Below are 16,560 nucleotides of genomic sequence, written 5' to 3'. Positions count from 1 at the left end.
ATTCTTCAAATTTGTAAATAAACAGTAGATTAGTCAGATATTAAAATATTTAATTATCACTTCTCTCACAAAATTTGTAAGTATTTTTTGTAATTAAAAATTTTAGTTCGATTTATTATTATTAAATATAAAATGTCATAAAAATAAATTAATTAGTTAATATTAATTATTAAGTTAATTATAATGATAAGTTAATTAGAATATAATTATTATTAATATTAAATTGATAAAATTATAAAATGTGATACAAATAAATTAAATAAAAATTATTAAATTAATGATATATTATTATTATATAGAAAGTAAACGACTAATTTAATGTGGAGATTGAATTTAAATAAAATAAATAAATATAAAAAAAATATAATATTAATTAAATTTTAAAAATAAATTTAATATGAGAATGCTGTAACTCGTTTCTCAATTTTCTGTGATCCCAAAAAATTGGAAAAATATATATCGAAGAAAGTTCAAAATTTCTATGCAACGTGTTAGAGCCCAACCTGTCTCCTGAATAAACCAGGAAATCTTGACGAAGCGTATGCGCTGAGTCGCTGACCCTCTCCAACTTGGTAAGCTCTGCTCCCTCTCTCTCTAGGCGACCTCTCAACAAAGCCAAAGGGCGTGTGTGCACCACGGCGAGATAAAGGACGTGTGCATACCACGGCGCTCTCTCCCTCCCACTCTCTCACCAAATAAAGAAAAAGCATTCTATTATCGTCTAACCATCTTTCATTGTTCACACCTACCACTGTCCGATTCCTTTCTTTGTTCCTTCTTGGCTTCTCTCGCTTCTCCTGGTTTTGTTCCAGTAATCGGCCGGCGCTGTTCCTCTTTGCCCTTCCAAGCCTCTCGAGGTAAATACGTCTATAATCTTCCTCTAATCCTCAATTCTTTCTGGGTTCGTGATATTGCGGACCGTTTCCATTTCAACGCGCAATTCATTATTTTTTTGTTTTAGATTTTTATTATTAGCTTCCAGGTCTTATTTTTCCCATTTTTATTGTATTTCTAGTGACTTTACTTTTATCTCTGAGAGCTGTACATTCAGTTTGCGCGATATGTTTAATATTGGTACTAGGTTTTTGGTTACGGATTTTTTTCGTTCAAAATCGATTCTCTCGTAATACACGCTCCTGATTTATTTATTTTTAAATATTATTGGGTTTTTCTTTTGAGTAAGATGGAAAATTCTCTCTCTTGCATATCTGCTGTGGGCCTGTGGCCTTGAGGTTTACTCTATTCTGAATTAAAGGATTTCGGCAGGAGATTGATAATAAGGAGATTTGGGTGCGACGTGTAATTCGATATTTTTTTAAATACGCAAGGCATGATGACTTTGGGATTGCTAGATGGGTTTTGAATTGGGTTTCAGAAACTGTCTTGCATGCGTAATTTTGGTGGTTACGAAAGGGATTTCACGATATTTAGTTGCGTCCTTGGGATTTCATTTTGTCTGGGTTAGTCACTGCAGTTGATTCTTCCCTCTCTCTCTCTCTCTCTCTCTCTCTCTCTCTGTTTCCTTAAGATAATTTATTCTTCTGACGCTAGTTCTTTTTTAATTTCACACACCCTTGAGCTCGAGCTTGTGGCCGTATAACAAATTTTAGATTAAAAGCCATAATAGGCATTAATTTCTTTAGTTGATGTCACCCTCAATCAGTTGCATTTCTTACTGTAGCACTTGATTTGAATTTTTTTATGCTCTTTCCCTTAACAAATCTTGATTTTCCTTTGTTTATGTGCAGGACACTTCGTTGTTTAATAGATATGGAATTTTTCTTTAGAAACCTAAATGAAGAGTCTACGCCTTCTCAGCTGGACATGCTTAGATGTCCATTCTTAAGGAACATCAATGAACCGACTAACTTCTCCTTCTCATCGTCCCTGGCTTTCCCAATGCCTGTGAGTTACCCATTTTCAGTGGCTTGCTCTTTCATTTAATACATCTGTAATATGGGTGTCTCTTAGTATTAGATTGAAAGGTATTCCTATCTCATCTTTCTGTGCACAATTTTATTGACTTAATATTTAGCTTGAAACTGATGTCTTCTTGAGTTGTCTCTAGACCCAGCTATTAATTTCAAACCTATGCCTGCATGTCTTGGGCTGGCATACTATGCTTCAATTCGGCTTTTCCATGCTTGTTCAACTTTGAATTCTTATGTCTTCTTTAACTTTTTCCTGCTCAGGTACGTGGAGCCAAAGGTCCCATTTTTGAGGATGGTCCCAATTTTGATATGGCATTTAGGCTTTTCCATGGGTGCGACGGAGTTGTCCCCCTTTCTGCGAAATCATTTGTGAGTTCTGAGAAAGTAGTGCCTGAGCAAGTTCCAGCCCAGTTCAATCCTTTAGCGGCTAAGGCAGCCACTATCAGCCTGTCATCCTTTGGACCTGGAGGACCTTTCAGTTTTGATTCATTTTCTGAGAAGTTTAAGAGTCAGAAAAGAAAATCCAACTCATCCAAGAAAGAGTCTTCTTCACAGGTAATTTATTGTCCCTTTAGTTCAAACTCAAACTATATATATACCTATATGAAAAAAATAGATCTATTCAAATTATGATATTCACATTTGATTCTGTTATATAAAATTCAAAGCAAGGTCTAAGTTATTACTGGGGAACTATTTTATTCATGCTACAAGGCACGGTGAAATTTAAGTTCTCTGAAATTCTTAGAATGTCTTAGTATACTTCATATCGCTTACCAAAGCTGCCCATCGCTTTTGATTGAACTTCCATCATTATTCATGTTTGTCATTTACTTATCTCTTGATGATTTGTACGATCCTCTTTCAGGGAGGAAATTCAAAGCATGAGGCATTGAGCAACGAGTGGCTTCAAACTGGAAATTGCCCCATTGCAAAGTCTTATCGAGCAGTTAGCAATGTTCTTCCCCTAGTTGCTAAGGCATTTCAGCCCCCTCCAGGTATGAAATTCAAGTGCCCACCTGCAATAGTTGCAGCCCGAGCAGCTATAGCACAAACTGCTTTTGCAAAGAACCTCCGGCCACAACCCCTGCCTGCAAAAGTACTTGTGATTGGATTACTGGGCATGGCAGCAAATGTTCCTTTAGGGATATGGAGAGAACACACCGAGAAATTCTCACCAGCCTGGTTCGCTGCAGTTCATGCGGCTGTTCCATTCATAGGTATGCTGAGGAAGTCTGTGTTGATGCCCAAAGCAGCTATGGCTTTTACCATTGCAGCATCGGTGTTAGGACAAGTCATTGGATCTAGAGCAGAACGTCACCGAATGAAGGCAGTAGCTGCAAAGAAATTGGTTCTTGCAGGAGCACCTGCTGGGTCAAATCAGCCAAGTGTGGTTAAATCAAAAGGCGGACATTGTGGTGAAATTGTGAACTGGAATCCAGTTTCCCTTGAGCTGTCTGGGTCTTCTTCTCCAGCAGATGTTTATTGCTAATTTTTTTTTCACAACTTATGTCATCGTATGTTATATCCTTGTTTATTAGTAATTACAAGGTGTAATTCTGTGTTCAACAAATTATGCGTGCCTGTTTCATATTGTTTTGGCTCTTTGCTACGTTCTTATTGGGGATACTTCTCGGCAAATAATGGAATAAAAGAAATACCATGAAAATGGTTTACTTATTTCTGTACTGTTTTCATGATTGGAACTAATCAGGTTTGCTGCAAATGATGTGTGGTGCAGTAGGTATAACGTCAATCTCCACGGAAATTTCAACAAAGCCGGCCGGCCTACATGATTCTTTGACAGCCCATTTCACTTGAATTTATATTGAGTGCTGATAAACTAATACTTCTTCATCCATAATGTATATTTGACATTTTGACTTGGTCTGGCGTTGACAGCCGATGTGTATTTTTTTATTTTTTCCAAACAATTCAGACCAGGAAAAAAAAACAAAGCAAAGCTAATAATTCTTATATAATGATTACTGGGCCTAGCTAGTTTGAAGGTCACACCTTCAGCCCAACACCATATGGATTAGGCTGAGCTATAAATCAAACGGATTCAGGCCAGAAACTCAAAATGGGCCCAAGATTAGAAGGTAGAAAACTTCGGACTCGTTCAAGTCTATCAGTGATGGACCATCACCGTCCGATCTAATCACCAGGCGGTTTGACATTCTCCTACGAAGCGAACCCTGACGAAAAACCATAGTCACCGTCAACGGCTTCAAGCTCAAGCTCAAGCTCGTCCCTCATCGTCTGGATTGTGAGCTGATTGGTTAGGAGTTGCTTGAGGTTCACAGACTTGTAATAAAAAGGGCTGAAGCCTTCATTTATAGTCGTTGAAGAATAAATTTGTTGAGAAAAAACTTGGAGTTTGGCTTTCCCGGAAAGGCAGTTGTATTTTCTTGAATTTCCGTTTTTTTCTTTCCATTTTCCATCACTTTTTAACTAACCAAACGAAGTCCATCGGGTCCATTACAGTGCCATGACAAACCCTCCAGAAAGACGTCAGCCTCAGACATTCGGATTGCCCTGGCCCGATCTCAACGACGGCTTGTTCTACAACGACGTCGTTCGGCCCTCCGATTCCGGTCCTCTCATTTCCTATGGACATATACTGTATTAGAATCAATGACACGCTAGATTGCTGAGAAGACCAAGTGAAAGAAAAAGAAAATTACAAAATTATGTTTTTTTCTTTATTTTTCCCTTTTTCTCTTAAGCTCGTTTAAATATTTCAAATTTTCTGAGATCCGTAACTATTAGAAAGTCTTAGGATCGAAGATGATCTTTTTTCTCACTCTCTTTTCCGATTTTGACCTTGAATGTGCGTTTGATTCACAGAATTGACGCTGATAGAGTTCTACTCTAGTAAATACAAGAATTCAGCCCCTCGGCTAGGGTAAGCCTTATGCCTATTGATAATTTTGATATTCTATCGAATCCAATTTCGGGGCATTATTTGCTTCTTCTTTTTTTCTTTTTCCAAATTACAAGTAGATGCGGTTTGGTTGCTTAGGCATTGAAGGAAAATGATAACTAAATAAATACATAAAATTCAATCAACATCTCTCTCTCTCTCTCTCTCCCTGCTGTTTAGTAGAGAAACAACCAGATGATCATTAACAACGAAAATTTATTGAGCAGTTGGGTGCAGCGAATTGAGAGTGGACAGGTTCGATTATCCAACTCCGAAAAAGTATTGTTTCTGAGAATGATTTCTGCAAATATAGTTACTCTCGAAATCCTTGCGTTTGCTGGTTTGCACAGATAAGAGTCGATGGTCGAGTTGATACCGATCCCAACACAATCCTCAGGTTCTTTTATCCAAAATATGACTCTGAATAATCGACAAACTTTGTGCTTGAGAAATTCCTAACGTTGCTTTTTCTTGGTTGAATTCTATGTCATCCAATTACTAGAGTTGGTTCGGAGCTTGTCTACCACAGACTTCCTTGGAGAGAGCCTGAGGCGCCATACTTGCTCGAAGTTTTATATGAAGATGATGATATGGTATGCACGTGTGTATGTATTATATTTTTGGTTCCAGGTCAAGGACTTATAATTTTCCTTCAAGTTCGGGTTTTTTGAATGTGGAATTGTTTACATTTTAAATTTTATTTTTTCTGGCTGCTATTTAGACTTTTAATTTAGTAGTTTTTTAAGAACACAATTTTTTAACTAGTTGAAACAGCGGAGTTTCTGCCTTAAGTAATATGAGATCCTTTCTTTTTACTATTACCGTATTACGGATCATTTTAATTCTTTCATTCTTACCTTCTCAGGTTGCCCTTAATAAGCCTTCTGGCCTACAAGTTTTACCCGGTGGCCTTTTCCAGCAACGGACAGCTTTAACACAGCTTCAGTGGTGGGCAAGCAAGCAGGGTTCTTCTCTTGAACGCCAAGAACCACATCCTGTTCCTGTTCATCGCCTGGGAAGGGGCACTTCAGGTTAGTCCATGAATCGTATTGCTGAATAACATAACCAAAATCGAAATTTCCATCACCTTGGCGTAGTTTGTTTAGGCAGAGCTGCGTAAATGAGTATAATTAAAATCTAATTCGTCAACTCTATGATTCAAGCTACCAATAAGAGGGGTGGATGTTGATTGAGGGCAATTCACTTAACAAAGGTAGTTATCAATGCAGAATCAGAATAACACAAGAGAGAGATGTCAAATGATGGACATAAATCTATTGATTTTTAGGGTATGTGGTTGAAGTCTCACACTTCAACTCAAAACTTAACTCATGATAGATTGTCATTACTAACGGATTTCATGATGCTGAATATCACAGCAGGGGTACAATTCATAAGGAAATGGTACTTACTATTTCTTGGCAAGTAAAATAAATTTTATTAATGATTAAGAGGCAATATGCAATTACACAAGGAGTATACATCAGATACTCTTTTGTGGAAGTAAAGAGGTCAAGAAAATTTTGGAAGCTAAATCTAGATAAACATAAGTGGCAATCATCTAATTGTATAGTGCATAAAAGGTGAAAGTTTTGAGTTCCTCTATTGTCCTTGTGTTGTTTCGAAGCTCCAACCGTTTCTTTCTTGCCATATGCACCACATTAAACATATCATATCATTCTCCACAAGAGTCGGTTGTGATCATTTTCAACTTCTCCTTATTAGCACGCTGGTAAATCTGCCAGTATGAAGTGATCCACAGATTCATCATCCCCAGAGCAGTCGTTGGACTTTCATGAAAAGCCACTACTATTGTGAGGGATCCATGCATTATTTTTTTTTATAAGTAATAAATTATTTCATTGATAAAGAAAGTAGGCATAGCCCAGGTACACTGGAAGTATACATGTGAATACACCTATTTAAGAACTAGAAACAGTTACAAGGAAATCATGGAAGCTGAGGCCATTCAAATCTAGAGCAATGGCCCACAAAAACAAAGTCTTCCAGAAAAAATTCCTAAACTCTTCCATGGAGCCCTCATGATCCTCAAAAAGCCTCTTGTTTCTTTCACACCAAAACATACAAATGGGAGTCATCTTCCACACAGCCTTGATCTGTGGTGGTCCAGTGATCCCTCTCCAGCTTGCTAACAGTTCCACCACCCTACCCGGCATTACCCAAGCTATTCCCATTTTGCTGAAGAAATAACTCCAAATATCTCGAGTAAAATCACAATGTAAGAGTAGATGGTCCGTCGTTTCACCACTATTTCTGCACAAACAGCACCAGTCCGTGATGATAAGGCCACGACATCTAAGATTATCTATGGTGATAATCTTCCCTAGAGCTGCTGTCCAAACAATCCATGCATTATAGAACAACATGACTTTGAACACCCCTCCCTGGCTCTCTTAGATACGGTCTAACACATTTCTTCTTTCCCATCCTGTCTCAACTGAGAGGGATATAGTAGAGCATAGAATGAGTCGAAGAGATTCATCTCCCAATCTTGTGTTGTTCTGATAAAGTCCACTGCAATTGAGGAGACATGTTTGGGGATTGTAAATAATCTGCTTCTGATGCATCCTTAGCCTGAACAGTGTGGAACTGATTTGAATATGCTTCTTTTAGAGGCTGATCTTTACACCATCATGCGAAAACATTATCTCAGAACCATTGCTCAACTCATATATGATATGACCTGAAAACCTCCAACCTGTTTTGATGTTTTTCCATAGTCCAACCTCATAGTCTCATTCATAGAGCTCCAATCACCCAAAAACACTGCCATACTTCATGTCAATCACTTCTCTCCACATGATATATATTTCATGGGCATACCACCGTAGCCACTTCTCTAGGAGGGCTTGATTGAATGTCAACAATTTCCTATTACCCAAACCACGCTTAGAAATTGGGGAGCAGACCTTAGGCCTATTTACTAGGTAGAATTTCAGCTCCTCTCCCATTCTGCCCCATGAAAAATCTATTTGTAACTTCTCAATGCGATTGGTTACACTGGCAGGGAAAGGGACTAAAGACCTCAAACAGGTGGGTGAATTTGAAAAATCTTAATCAAAGTAATCCTCTTTCACTGAGATAAATAAACCCCTTTTCCACCTTTTCAAGGATGCCCGCTCAAATAAAATTGGCCTTGAAATGCCAGTCTGCCTGCTCTGTGTTTTCGTTGCAAACAAAGCATTTTTCATTGGCCCATCTCCGCGTGGGGAATTCGTGGGCTTTCATTGTCCCACCTCTGCGTTTTCATAATCTCCCCAGTCTGCCTGCTTGTTTTTGTTGTCCCCTTTGGACCAACTTCATGCAAGATGACCCAGCCTACCCTGGCCCTTGCCAGGCCCGTGATTCTTTAGCAATTGATCCAACGGGCCTGTGATTCTTTAGCAATTGGGCTTTCGTTGGCCCACCTCTGCCTTCTTCATAATCTCCCCGGTCTGCCTGCTTGTTTTTGTTTTCCCCTTTGGACCAACTTCACGCAAGATGACCCAGCCTATCCTGGCCCTTGCCAGGCCCGTGATTCTTTAGCAATTGATCCGACAGGCCCATTCCACTTATCCATCTTCCTTAAAAATCTGCCATGTCCTTATACAGGTTCTATTGTTATATTTTATCTTTTGTAGATATTTCTTTCTCCTCTATCTCCGATAATGTTCCAGTAAATATATTTTCTTTCATGGTGACGACGCAACTGCTGATGATATTGCCTTTATATTCTCGTTTGCTGCTTTGATTTTGTTATAGGAATATTGCTTTGTGCCAAGACGAAGCTTGCCAAAACACACCTTGCAGCATACTTTGCTGATGGGACATCTAGTATTGAAGGCAATAGGTTTGAAGAAATCACTATTTTCATTCTGCTTTTGCCTGCTTATAGTTTCTGTGTTGGCCAATCATGATCATAATCTTCTTTCTATTGATAGTTTTTTTTTCCCATTAGAGATCTTGTTATCTTTTATCTACTGACTGATAGTTCATTTTTCCATTAACAATGACTGTTTCTCTGTGTGTGTGTGTGTGTGTGTACTGTGTAGGCACTGCCATTTCTTATGACCCCACCATAATCCGAATTCCTAGCATGGGTAAATATGTTTGATTTTTTATTAAAAAAACAGTAATTTAATAATACCTTGTCATGTTCATCCTTTCTGACATCGTCACATACAAAAAATGGAATCTATCTTATGGTATGGATTTTTTCAATCACCTTAACAAAGGAGGTGTACTACAACCAAGCCAGCCCAACTAATTTAGTGGCTATGGAGATTTCCAAAGGAAAATAAAAGGCCATGGAACTCAAGTTTGGCTGCTAAGTACCTCACCATTGGCAAAATATTTAAAATATCCTTTGGTTAAAGAAAAGAAGGAAGAAGTAAGAAGTGAGGAGGAGGGGCACCATTGAAAAAGAAAAAATTCAGAATACAACACAAAGGCACACATCACAATATGTTAACTAGAATGTATCCTTAGGTGGCACAAAATTCTTGAAAAAGAGGCAATTGAAGATGCTCGTATAGGCTTTGTGTATGTGCTTCCAGGATGCTGATAAAGCTGCCAAGGACAACCATTTTTATAATAAATTGAGCTGTTGATAATGATAGGCAGTTGACCTAATTTCGCGGAACAGATATTTGGTCCCACTACAAGGTCAAGAATCTCTGGTTTGAAAAACGCCATAAATATAGTCTAAAAGTAAATCAATGATGCTTGTGTATATACTTGAAAAGTCATTACCTTCATTTGAGTCGGAACTATATGGGCACGAGTATCTAACTTTGCCTTGTGTTCAACAACTTGAAAGACCCACAACTCATGAATGGAACAGCTATTAAAAGAATTCAACATTTTTTTTTCAATGCCTGGTATAGTATAAATAGGCCAAATGTGTGTTATATTGTCATGTATTAAGCATTAGTGATGGCTTTCATTTTTTGTCACACCATGTGTTGCTGACGAAATATGCAATTTCACAAACACAGAAATGCCAATTTGGAGATCTGTGAAGTAAGAAAAATTACGAAGATATACCGGGCGCTAGTAACTGGTATTCTTAGTGATGATAAGGTAAACCCTATCACGACATTGTCACTTCCTTCTCTTGTGTGCAAGTGTATGTATCTGTCTTTGCTGACAATAATATTGCCAGTTTTTAATCTCTTATGTCTAGGTTATGTTTACAAGCGAATAAGACCAATGACTCAAAGAGCCATTAATGTTCACTGCTTTTGTAGGCTTTGCCGCACAGTTAACTTTAAAGAATTCCACATATGGTTGTTAAAACCATATATTCTTTTTTACTGCAGTTCACGCAAAGAATTCTACATATGAAGGACTGTATTGAAATGATTTCTATTTTGCTCAACCACCCCCCTCCCAAAAAAATATTGTATGTACATTATCTTATACATCAATAAAATTCTTGTTTACCAATCAAATATATATATATATATCCTATTTATCCTATCTATGCATCTATGCATCTATGTGTGGGAGTGTGTACTATTGAATCCTCTGCGTAACTGTTTGACTTCTTGTTGGTGCTACCTTACTAAGTCATCTTTATCAACTCTCCCTTTGTTGGTGCTTAACATAATTTTTAATGAATGTTCTCACTTGATGCATCTTTTCTTCTCTTGTCAGTCATCTTATTTGTGGAGAGGAGTTCTGACGGTCTTCCTGTTTAGGCTTTTGTTTTTTTATGGAAACATTGTCCCTTGTAACTCCGAACTCTGCCAATGAGACCCAACTCAAATGCCATGTCCTCCCCTTTAATAATAAGGCGAAGAATGAGGTCAATGGGGACTGGGTTTATTTGTAAATTATGGATACAGAGAGCGGGAGTGAGAGAGAGTGTTATATTCAGCTATAATTCGGCTTTAGCAGTTTTATTAGCTGAAAGTTATTTTTGCATTACAGGTAATTATAAAACAGCCCATTGGAATGGTGCAGTATCCTGGTGTTGCCAAGGGGCTGTATGTTGCTTCTCCCTCAGGTTAATATCATTTATTATGCGACGGCTTAAAGAATGAATTTCTTGGATGTAACATCTGCTGCTTTTTTTTTTTTTTTTTATAAGTAAACATCTGCTTGCTTTTTTTTGATAAGTAATAAGTTATTTCATTAATAAAGTAAACATCTGCTTGCTATTAAGCAAATATCATATTTGTTTGTATTATGTCAAAAGTGATTCTTGGTTTTTTCCATACCTTTTTGATAGAGTATTGCTTATCAAAATACTGATAAGAGTACTCGCTATCATCTTTTGCTGGCAGATCAATTCTTTTTTTTTTTATCACATACATCTTTCCTATCATATTCAGCCTTTTCCCTTCTATTTTGAACAGGGAAACCAGCTCTGAGTAAAGTTGCTGTTGTTGAGAGGGATGTGCAAGGGAACAACACATTGGTGCAGGTTCTCCCTGTTTATGATTTATATTTGCATGGTGATGCGTAATCATATCCACCGGCTTTAATTCATTATTTCTTGACTGATCATATACTGTTTCACTAATTCAAACTTACATTATCAGTAAAGCATTTCTGTGAAACTTGGGCATATCCACTTGTTTTTTTTTTTTTTTTTGAAAAAAAAAAAAAAGAATCAAGGGACTCCTAAAACAGCAACGGATAAAGAATCCTGGTCCTCCAAGGCTCCAACCTTATTAGGGGTTCTAATCCACTTGGTTGGCTCCTTGCAGTTTCCCCTTTAACACCAACGGTGGATGGGAGAACTGAACTTTCTCGCAGTTGGGGTACCAAAAGTGTTACTTTACCCAACAAACATATTTGGACAGAGGAACACAATAGAAACAATGATAAGAGTCTTCTGGTTAATTTTTGCAAGTGGAAAGACAGGAAGGAGATCAAAACAGGAAGAAATTTGGGGGACCAAAAATGTACTTTACCCAGCAAATTAGGGTTCATAACAAAAATCTTGATTCCATTTGTGACAAGATATTATTGAAAGAAATTACATTATTGTGCAAGGGGAATTCTACAATCATTGAGAAAAACAAAACAAAAAAAGAAGAAGAAATCTTTGTGTAAGTAAAATGATGGACCTGAGTTTCAAATGTCAGCAAGTTCTAGAAGGTAGCTGAATGAGGTGTCATTAATTTGCATAATCTTCACTGGCACATGTAAGGCAATGGCCCATCTGGGAAACTTCAAGCCAATTTTCAAATGTTGGCAAGCACTGATAAGGAGATGACCTGCGTATGTAGGAATTACTTGGTGAATTCATGATAGGGAATATAGGGAACACAATTATTTGATGAAAGAATTTATATTCCTTCCCACCTATTAAAAAATAAGAATTTATGTTCTTTTCCTTTTCTTGTATAGCACAAATAACATTCTATAATCTGACAATATTTAACAGGTCGAGATTCAGTCTGGAAGGCCCCATCAAATCCGTATCCATCTTTCTTTCATTGGGCATCCTCTGTTAGGTAAAGTCTGAAGTGCTAATATCTTTGTGATATTTTAATTAATTTTGAGCACGTATTCTTCCCAAGTGCCACCCTGGTGCAGACAAATATATTAAATTCATGGAGATGATGTGTTTTGGTTTCCAGATAAGTGCATATTTTTTCCTTTTATTTCCTTATGACCTTATAGGGCACTGCAGATGCCAGTAACTTAACATATATGTACCAGTTTTTACAAAGGGTGCCGCTGCTCAGCCCCATGATTTTGCCCCCCTCAAACTTACCAATAGTGCAATTGCACTTTTTTTTTTCTTTCAAACATTTTTTAAACATCTTTAAACGTTTTTTAAAAAAAATACATCACTTCACTAATAGTCACTTTTTTAACCATTAAGAAAAAAAAATTAAAATACCCAAGGCAAAATCATGGGGCCAAGTATCATTTTCCTTTTACAAAAGCCCCTCTCAACCTTCACAAAGAACTCCTTTTTAATTTTCCAACCTCACAAAAATTACATTGTTTTAGAGAGACTACCTTCAGACCTTATCAGGATCAATAAAATAAGAGTGAGATTGTCTAGGTACATTTTGAAGTCTGAGAAAAAAAATGTAGTAGAATTCTTTTTTCCCTTTCTAACCCCTTGCATTTCATTGTTATTTTGTGATCATAATTATATAAAACGCGAGCTACCGAAAAAAGAAAGAAAGAAACCTCCAATAGTTTGATAAAGATCAAAATAGTAAAGCATTATGTTATATCAACAAAAAACATTAAAAAACGTTTTGACTATTGCATTGATTTCTCCCGTTAGTTTATAATCATTAAGTAATCCTCCTCGCAACTAAGTTTATAATCATTAAGTAATCCTCCTCGCAACTAAGTAGTTTGTCTATGCAATACATTCATCCTTCCAACTGCTGCTTGTTATCATAGTACTTGCCTAAGATTCAGTAAATATGGGATGTATAAATTCTTAAGATTGGACTTGAGGAAAATTTCAGTTCTTTAATATTGTAGTAAGCAATTAATGTGTAGTTATCAATCATTATGCTCGTTTGTGAATTAAGCTTTTTGTAATTGTCGGCTATATGTACTTTTAATCATACCTATAAAAAAAGTAAAGCTTTTCAAAACATATAATATTTTCTAACTACTTTTCAAACACCCTCCCCCTTCCCCCTCCGAACAGGGGCGGGAAGTTCACTTCCTAGCCCTGCCACTGTTCAGAAAAATCTGTTTTAGTGAATTTAAATTTGTGGGAGCCTAGTCATACCTATCGAGAAGCTGAGACTACTACAATGCCTAGATAGGGCATTGTTGTGAGGGCCAAAAGATCAAGACTTGAGACCTATTTCCCATTCAGGAGATGGTATATTCAATCTTCTGCTTTACATCCCAAGTTTTCCCATTTTCTTGCACAAGTTCTCTCTCTATAGTGCATGAAGACAGTTCTGGGTAGCAACATCATTGTGTCTTGCTTTTTAGCTCTGCTCTCTACTTTTGCATCATTGGTTTAAAGAGTGGGGCACTTTTTAGTAAGAACGTGAACCAGAATGCTATGCAAATGAATATTGGCTTTGACTTTGAAACACCGGAACATATCTTTTGTCAACATGTAAACCATGAAGCTTCTGCATGCCCAACACGATGGGAGGTCATGAGCAGATTTTACTGCAGATCTTGCGCACTTTCCCATGAGAAAGCCTCACTTTATCTAGAAGACAAACTATTTCCCTTGTAAAAGCGTTTTGGATCTCTCACATCCCGTGCATTTATAATATAATATTTTTTTTGTTTGGCTGCCAAAGTGCTTTACCTGGTTATGAAGTGCAAAGTCCGGATTAATTGTGTTGGTATAAAGCTTGAGATTTTGCCTCTACCAGGTGATCCTCTTTATGTTGATGGTGGACAACCAAAGTGCTTTGATCCTGAAATTATTGATGAGAATTTTGCAAAAGACGGGTACGCAAATGTTTTATCTACAAGGTCAATTTTCTTTCTATTTTTCCGTCATATCTTTTCCTACTAGCTAGTAGATAAATTACTAGGAAACATATAGGTAGGAAGCTAGATCACTGAGCAGATGTATGTATCCCACTACCTGTTTTCTGCTGTATTTTTTTTCTCATAACTACGTTTTACTTTCTTAGATGAAAGCTTACACAAGTTGGACACAACTTTTAGGTCACTTATCAGATGGTGGCCTGATCTAATTAGGCCTCGTTCAGCACATTATTTATACCAGAAGATGACGTCTTTTACATTGGTTATTAACTATGCCCTACCTTATAATTGGTGTTATGTTTGCAAAAATTGCCTGTCCCATTCCTTAGTGAAAATTTCATAGCACCAACACTAAATTTTAGGAGACTATATGAATAGTTTGAGTTATCAAGGCAATTAGTGATCCTTACAAAGTTTTGATTTTGGTGAGGAAAGGATTGGTGTGATGCATGTTGTGTATTGTCTTGTTGATCTACTCTGATCATTGTGGATCGACTATATAGCAATAACTCTTCACCTTCTGTCAAATCCATATCATAAAACAGATATAAAGATCTCCTTTGTTTGACAATATGAATGCTGCCACTGAAATTGGAGGAGAACAGAAAAGGGTGTATAACAAGAAGTTTCATGAAAATGACTCACAAGTGACTATTCGTTTCTTGATTTATAGGGGTTACCAGAGGCCAACAAAACCTGTTCCAGGAGACTGTGGCTACTACTTGCATGCACATCAAGTGGTTCTCTCTCACCCAACTACCAATCAGGTGAGTCTAGGAATGTGTGTCAAAATTAGTTGCTGCTTACGGATTCAGAAGTGAACTTATAATTGTCAATTCAGGGAATACGCATTTTAGAACTCTTTGTTAGTAAAAAGATTTGGTTTTCCTCGCTCCAGTAACTTAAGTATCCGCATGGTGTTAATCCACTCAATATATTGTATTGAAAATCAGGCCATGGGTCTCGATGTTTTAAATATACAAGTTCCTGTGGAGGACTCCTGTTTTTATTATAATCCTGAATATCGACAAAGGCTAGATTAAATATAACTAACCATTAATGTCGATGATCTTCTGCCTATTGTGCTGTAATTGTCACGTGATCTCGAAACGTTAAAAACAGAATAAATGAAGAAACATCATCTTTGCTTCTTCATACAACAAAGTAAATGCCAAATCACTTTCATGTCTTGCATCTGAAATTAGTGCCTAACTTTGCAATTCACCATTTGGCGATCTTATTTTGTTATTCTAGCAAGGCATGTGGAATTTTCTTGCACTCTCGACCTACATCATTGGCCATTTTATGCGCAAACATAAAATGGTTCAGAAGAGGGATCTTTTTTCTTTGTTCCTCACAGGACCTTCAAAATTTTACTTGACTAGTGTATATATCATGGTTCGTGGTTTTAGGCTCACTGGTTATCAATATCAAAATCACGATGCTATGCAGCATAATCCAACTGCTACTTAAATCTGATCTATATCATTTAAAGTCGGTTACAACTACTGCCATTGCAGGAAACCAAAATTACCGCACCTCTTCCATCTGTTCTCCTTACGCAGGAGGAGGCCAAAGTGAACAGCATTCATTAGCAGCAACACTATTCAACATGCGACTGCAGAAAGTTTGAGAGCAAAGAACAGCATACCTGACAGCCTTGCTATCAAAGGTTGGAGAATTATTTATTTATTTATTTATACTTGAGTAACAGAAGTAGAGAGACCTTGCACCATTCAAATGGCCATAACGTCTTCATGACTAATGTAAGACATGGCCATATTTTCATAGCTCTTGGTTATGTAAATAGTTCCAGAATAGAACAGCATTGGTGCATGTGCTAGCAGACACCTTTAATGGAAAAATTTTGGGGATGAAAGTTATTTCATTAAGTTGTGTGATACAACATATCTAGTTTGCTTTATTCCACATTTGCTATTTTAGGGTTTTAAACAAAAATGCATGGATGCTCTGGATTGTTAATTGTAAATCACTTAGTTCTTTGATGTTCTAATTTTATTCATGTAAAACCATTTCTAGGTTTACAAGAACTGTCCCAATGCACCAAAGATTTAAGGAGAAATGCTCCCTCTCACACGAATGGTAAATGTCCACCATAACTTTTTAGCTGCTACTCATTAAAAAAGAATATTAATCCCCAACACTGCTAAAGGGAGTAAAAAATGACAGCCTACTTCCCACCAGAAATGAATTCGGCTTCCAGTGGCCAACCAGCTGAAATACAAATTC

At 37.1% G+C, this 16,560-nt stretch overlaps 2 protein-coding genes across 7 annotated transcripts; both read left to right on the top strand.

Moving 5' to 3' along the window:
- Positions 1-517: 517 nt before the first annotated feature.
- LOC108997056 lies at positions 518-3,611 on the top strand. Its single transcript, XM_018973148.2, has 4 exons — positions 518-857; positions 1,749-1,905; positions 2,193-2,486; positions 2,800-3,611. Exons 2-4 carry the CDS (start codon positions 1,771-1,773, stop codon positions 3,421-3,423), a joined length of 1,053 nt encoding a protein of 350 aa, XP_018828693.1. The 5' UTR covers positions 518-857; positions 1,749-1,770; the 3' UTR covers positions 3,424-3,611.
- Positions 3,612-4,019: 408 nt separating this feature from the next.
- Positions 4,020-16,222, top strand: LOC108997055 (RNA pseudouridine synthase 5). Of its 6 annotated transcripts, none has more exons than XM_018973146.2 (15): positions 4,020-4,229; positions 4,419-4,528; positions 4,782-4,839; positions 5,085-5,112; positions 5,208-5,254; positions 5,360-5,450; positions 5,723-5,888; positions 8,620-8,707; positions 9,855-9,939; positions 10,792-10,867; positions 11,220-11,287; positions 12,257-12,326; positions 14,190-14,292; positions 14,984-15,077; positions 15,831-16,222. In XM_018973146.2, exons 2-15 carry the CDS (start codon positions 4,423-4,425, stop codon positions 15,903-15,905), a joined length of 1,155 nt encoding a protein of 384 aa, XP_018828691.1. In that variant the 5' UTR covers positions 4,020-4,229; positions 4,419-4,422; the 3' UTR covers positions 15,906-16,222. The 6 variants fall into 6 exon arrangements, with proteins under 6 accessions (XP_018828691.1, XP_018828690.1, XP_018828688.1 ...); XM_018973145.2 differs by having other exon boundaries at positions 4,020-4,241; XM_018973143.2 differs by having other exon boundaries at positions 4,020-4,328.
- Positions 16,223-16,560: the final 338 nt, after the last annotated feature.

The sequence above is a fragment of the Juglans regia genome, chromosome 7, assembly GCF_001411555.2.
Source record: "Juglans regia cultivar Chandler chromosome 7, Walnut 2.0, whole genome shotgun sequence".
NCBI lineage: Eukaryota > Viridiplantae > Streptophyta > Magnoliopsida > Fagales > Juglandaceae > Juglans > Juglans regia.
This window is presented reverse-complemented; position numbering and strand designations above follow the sequence as displayed.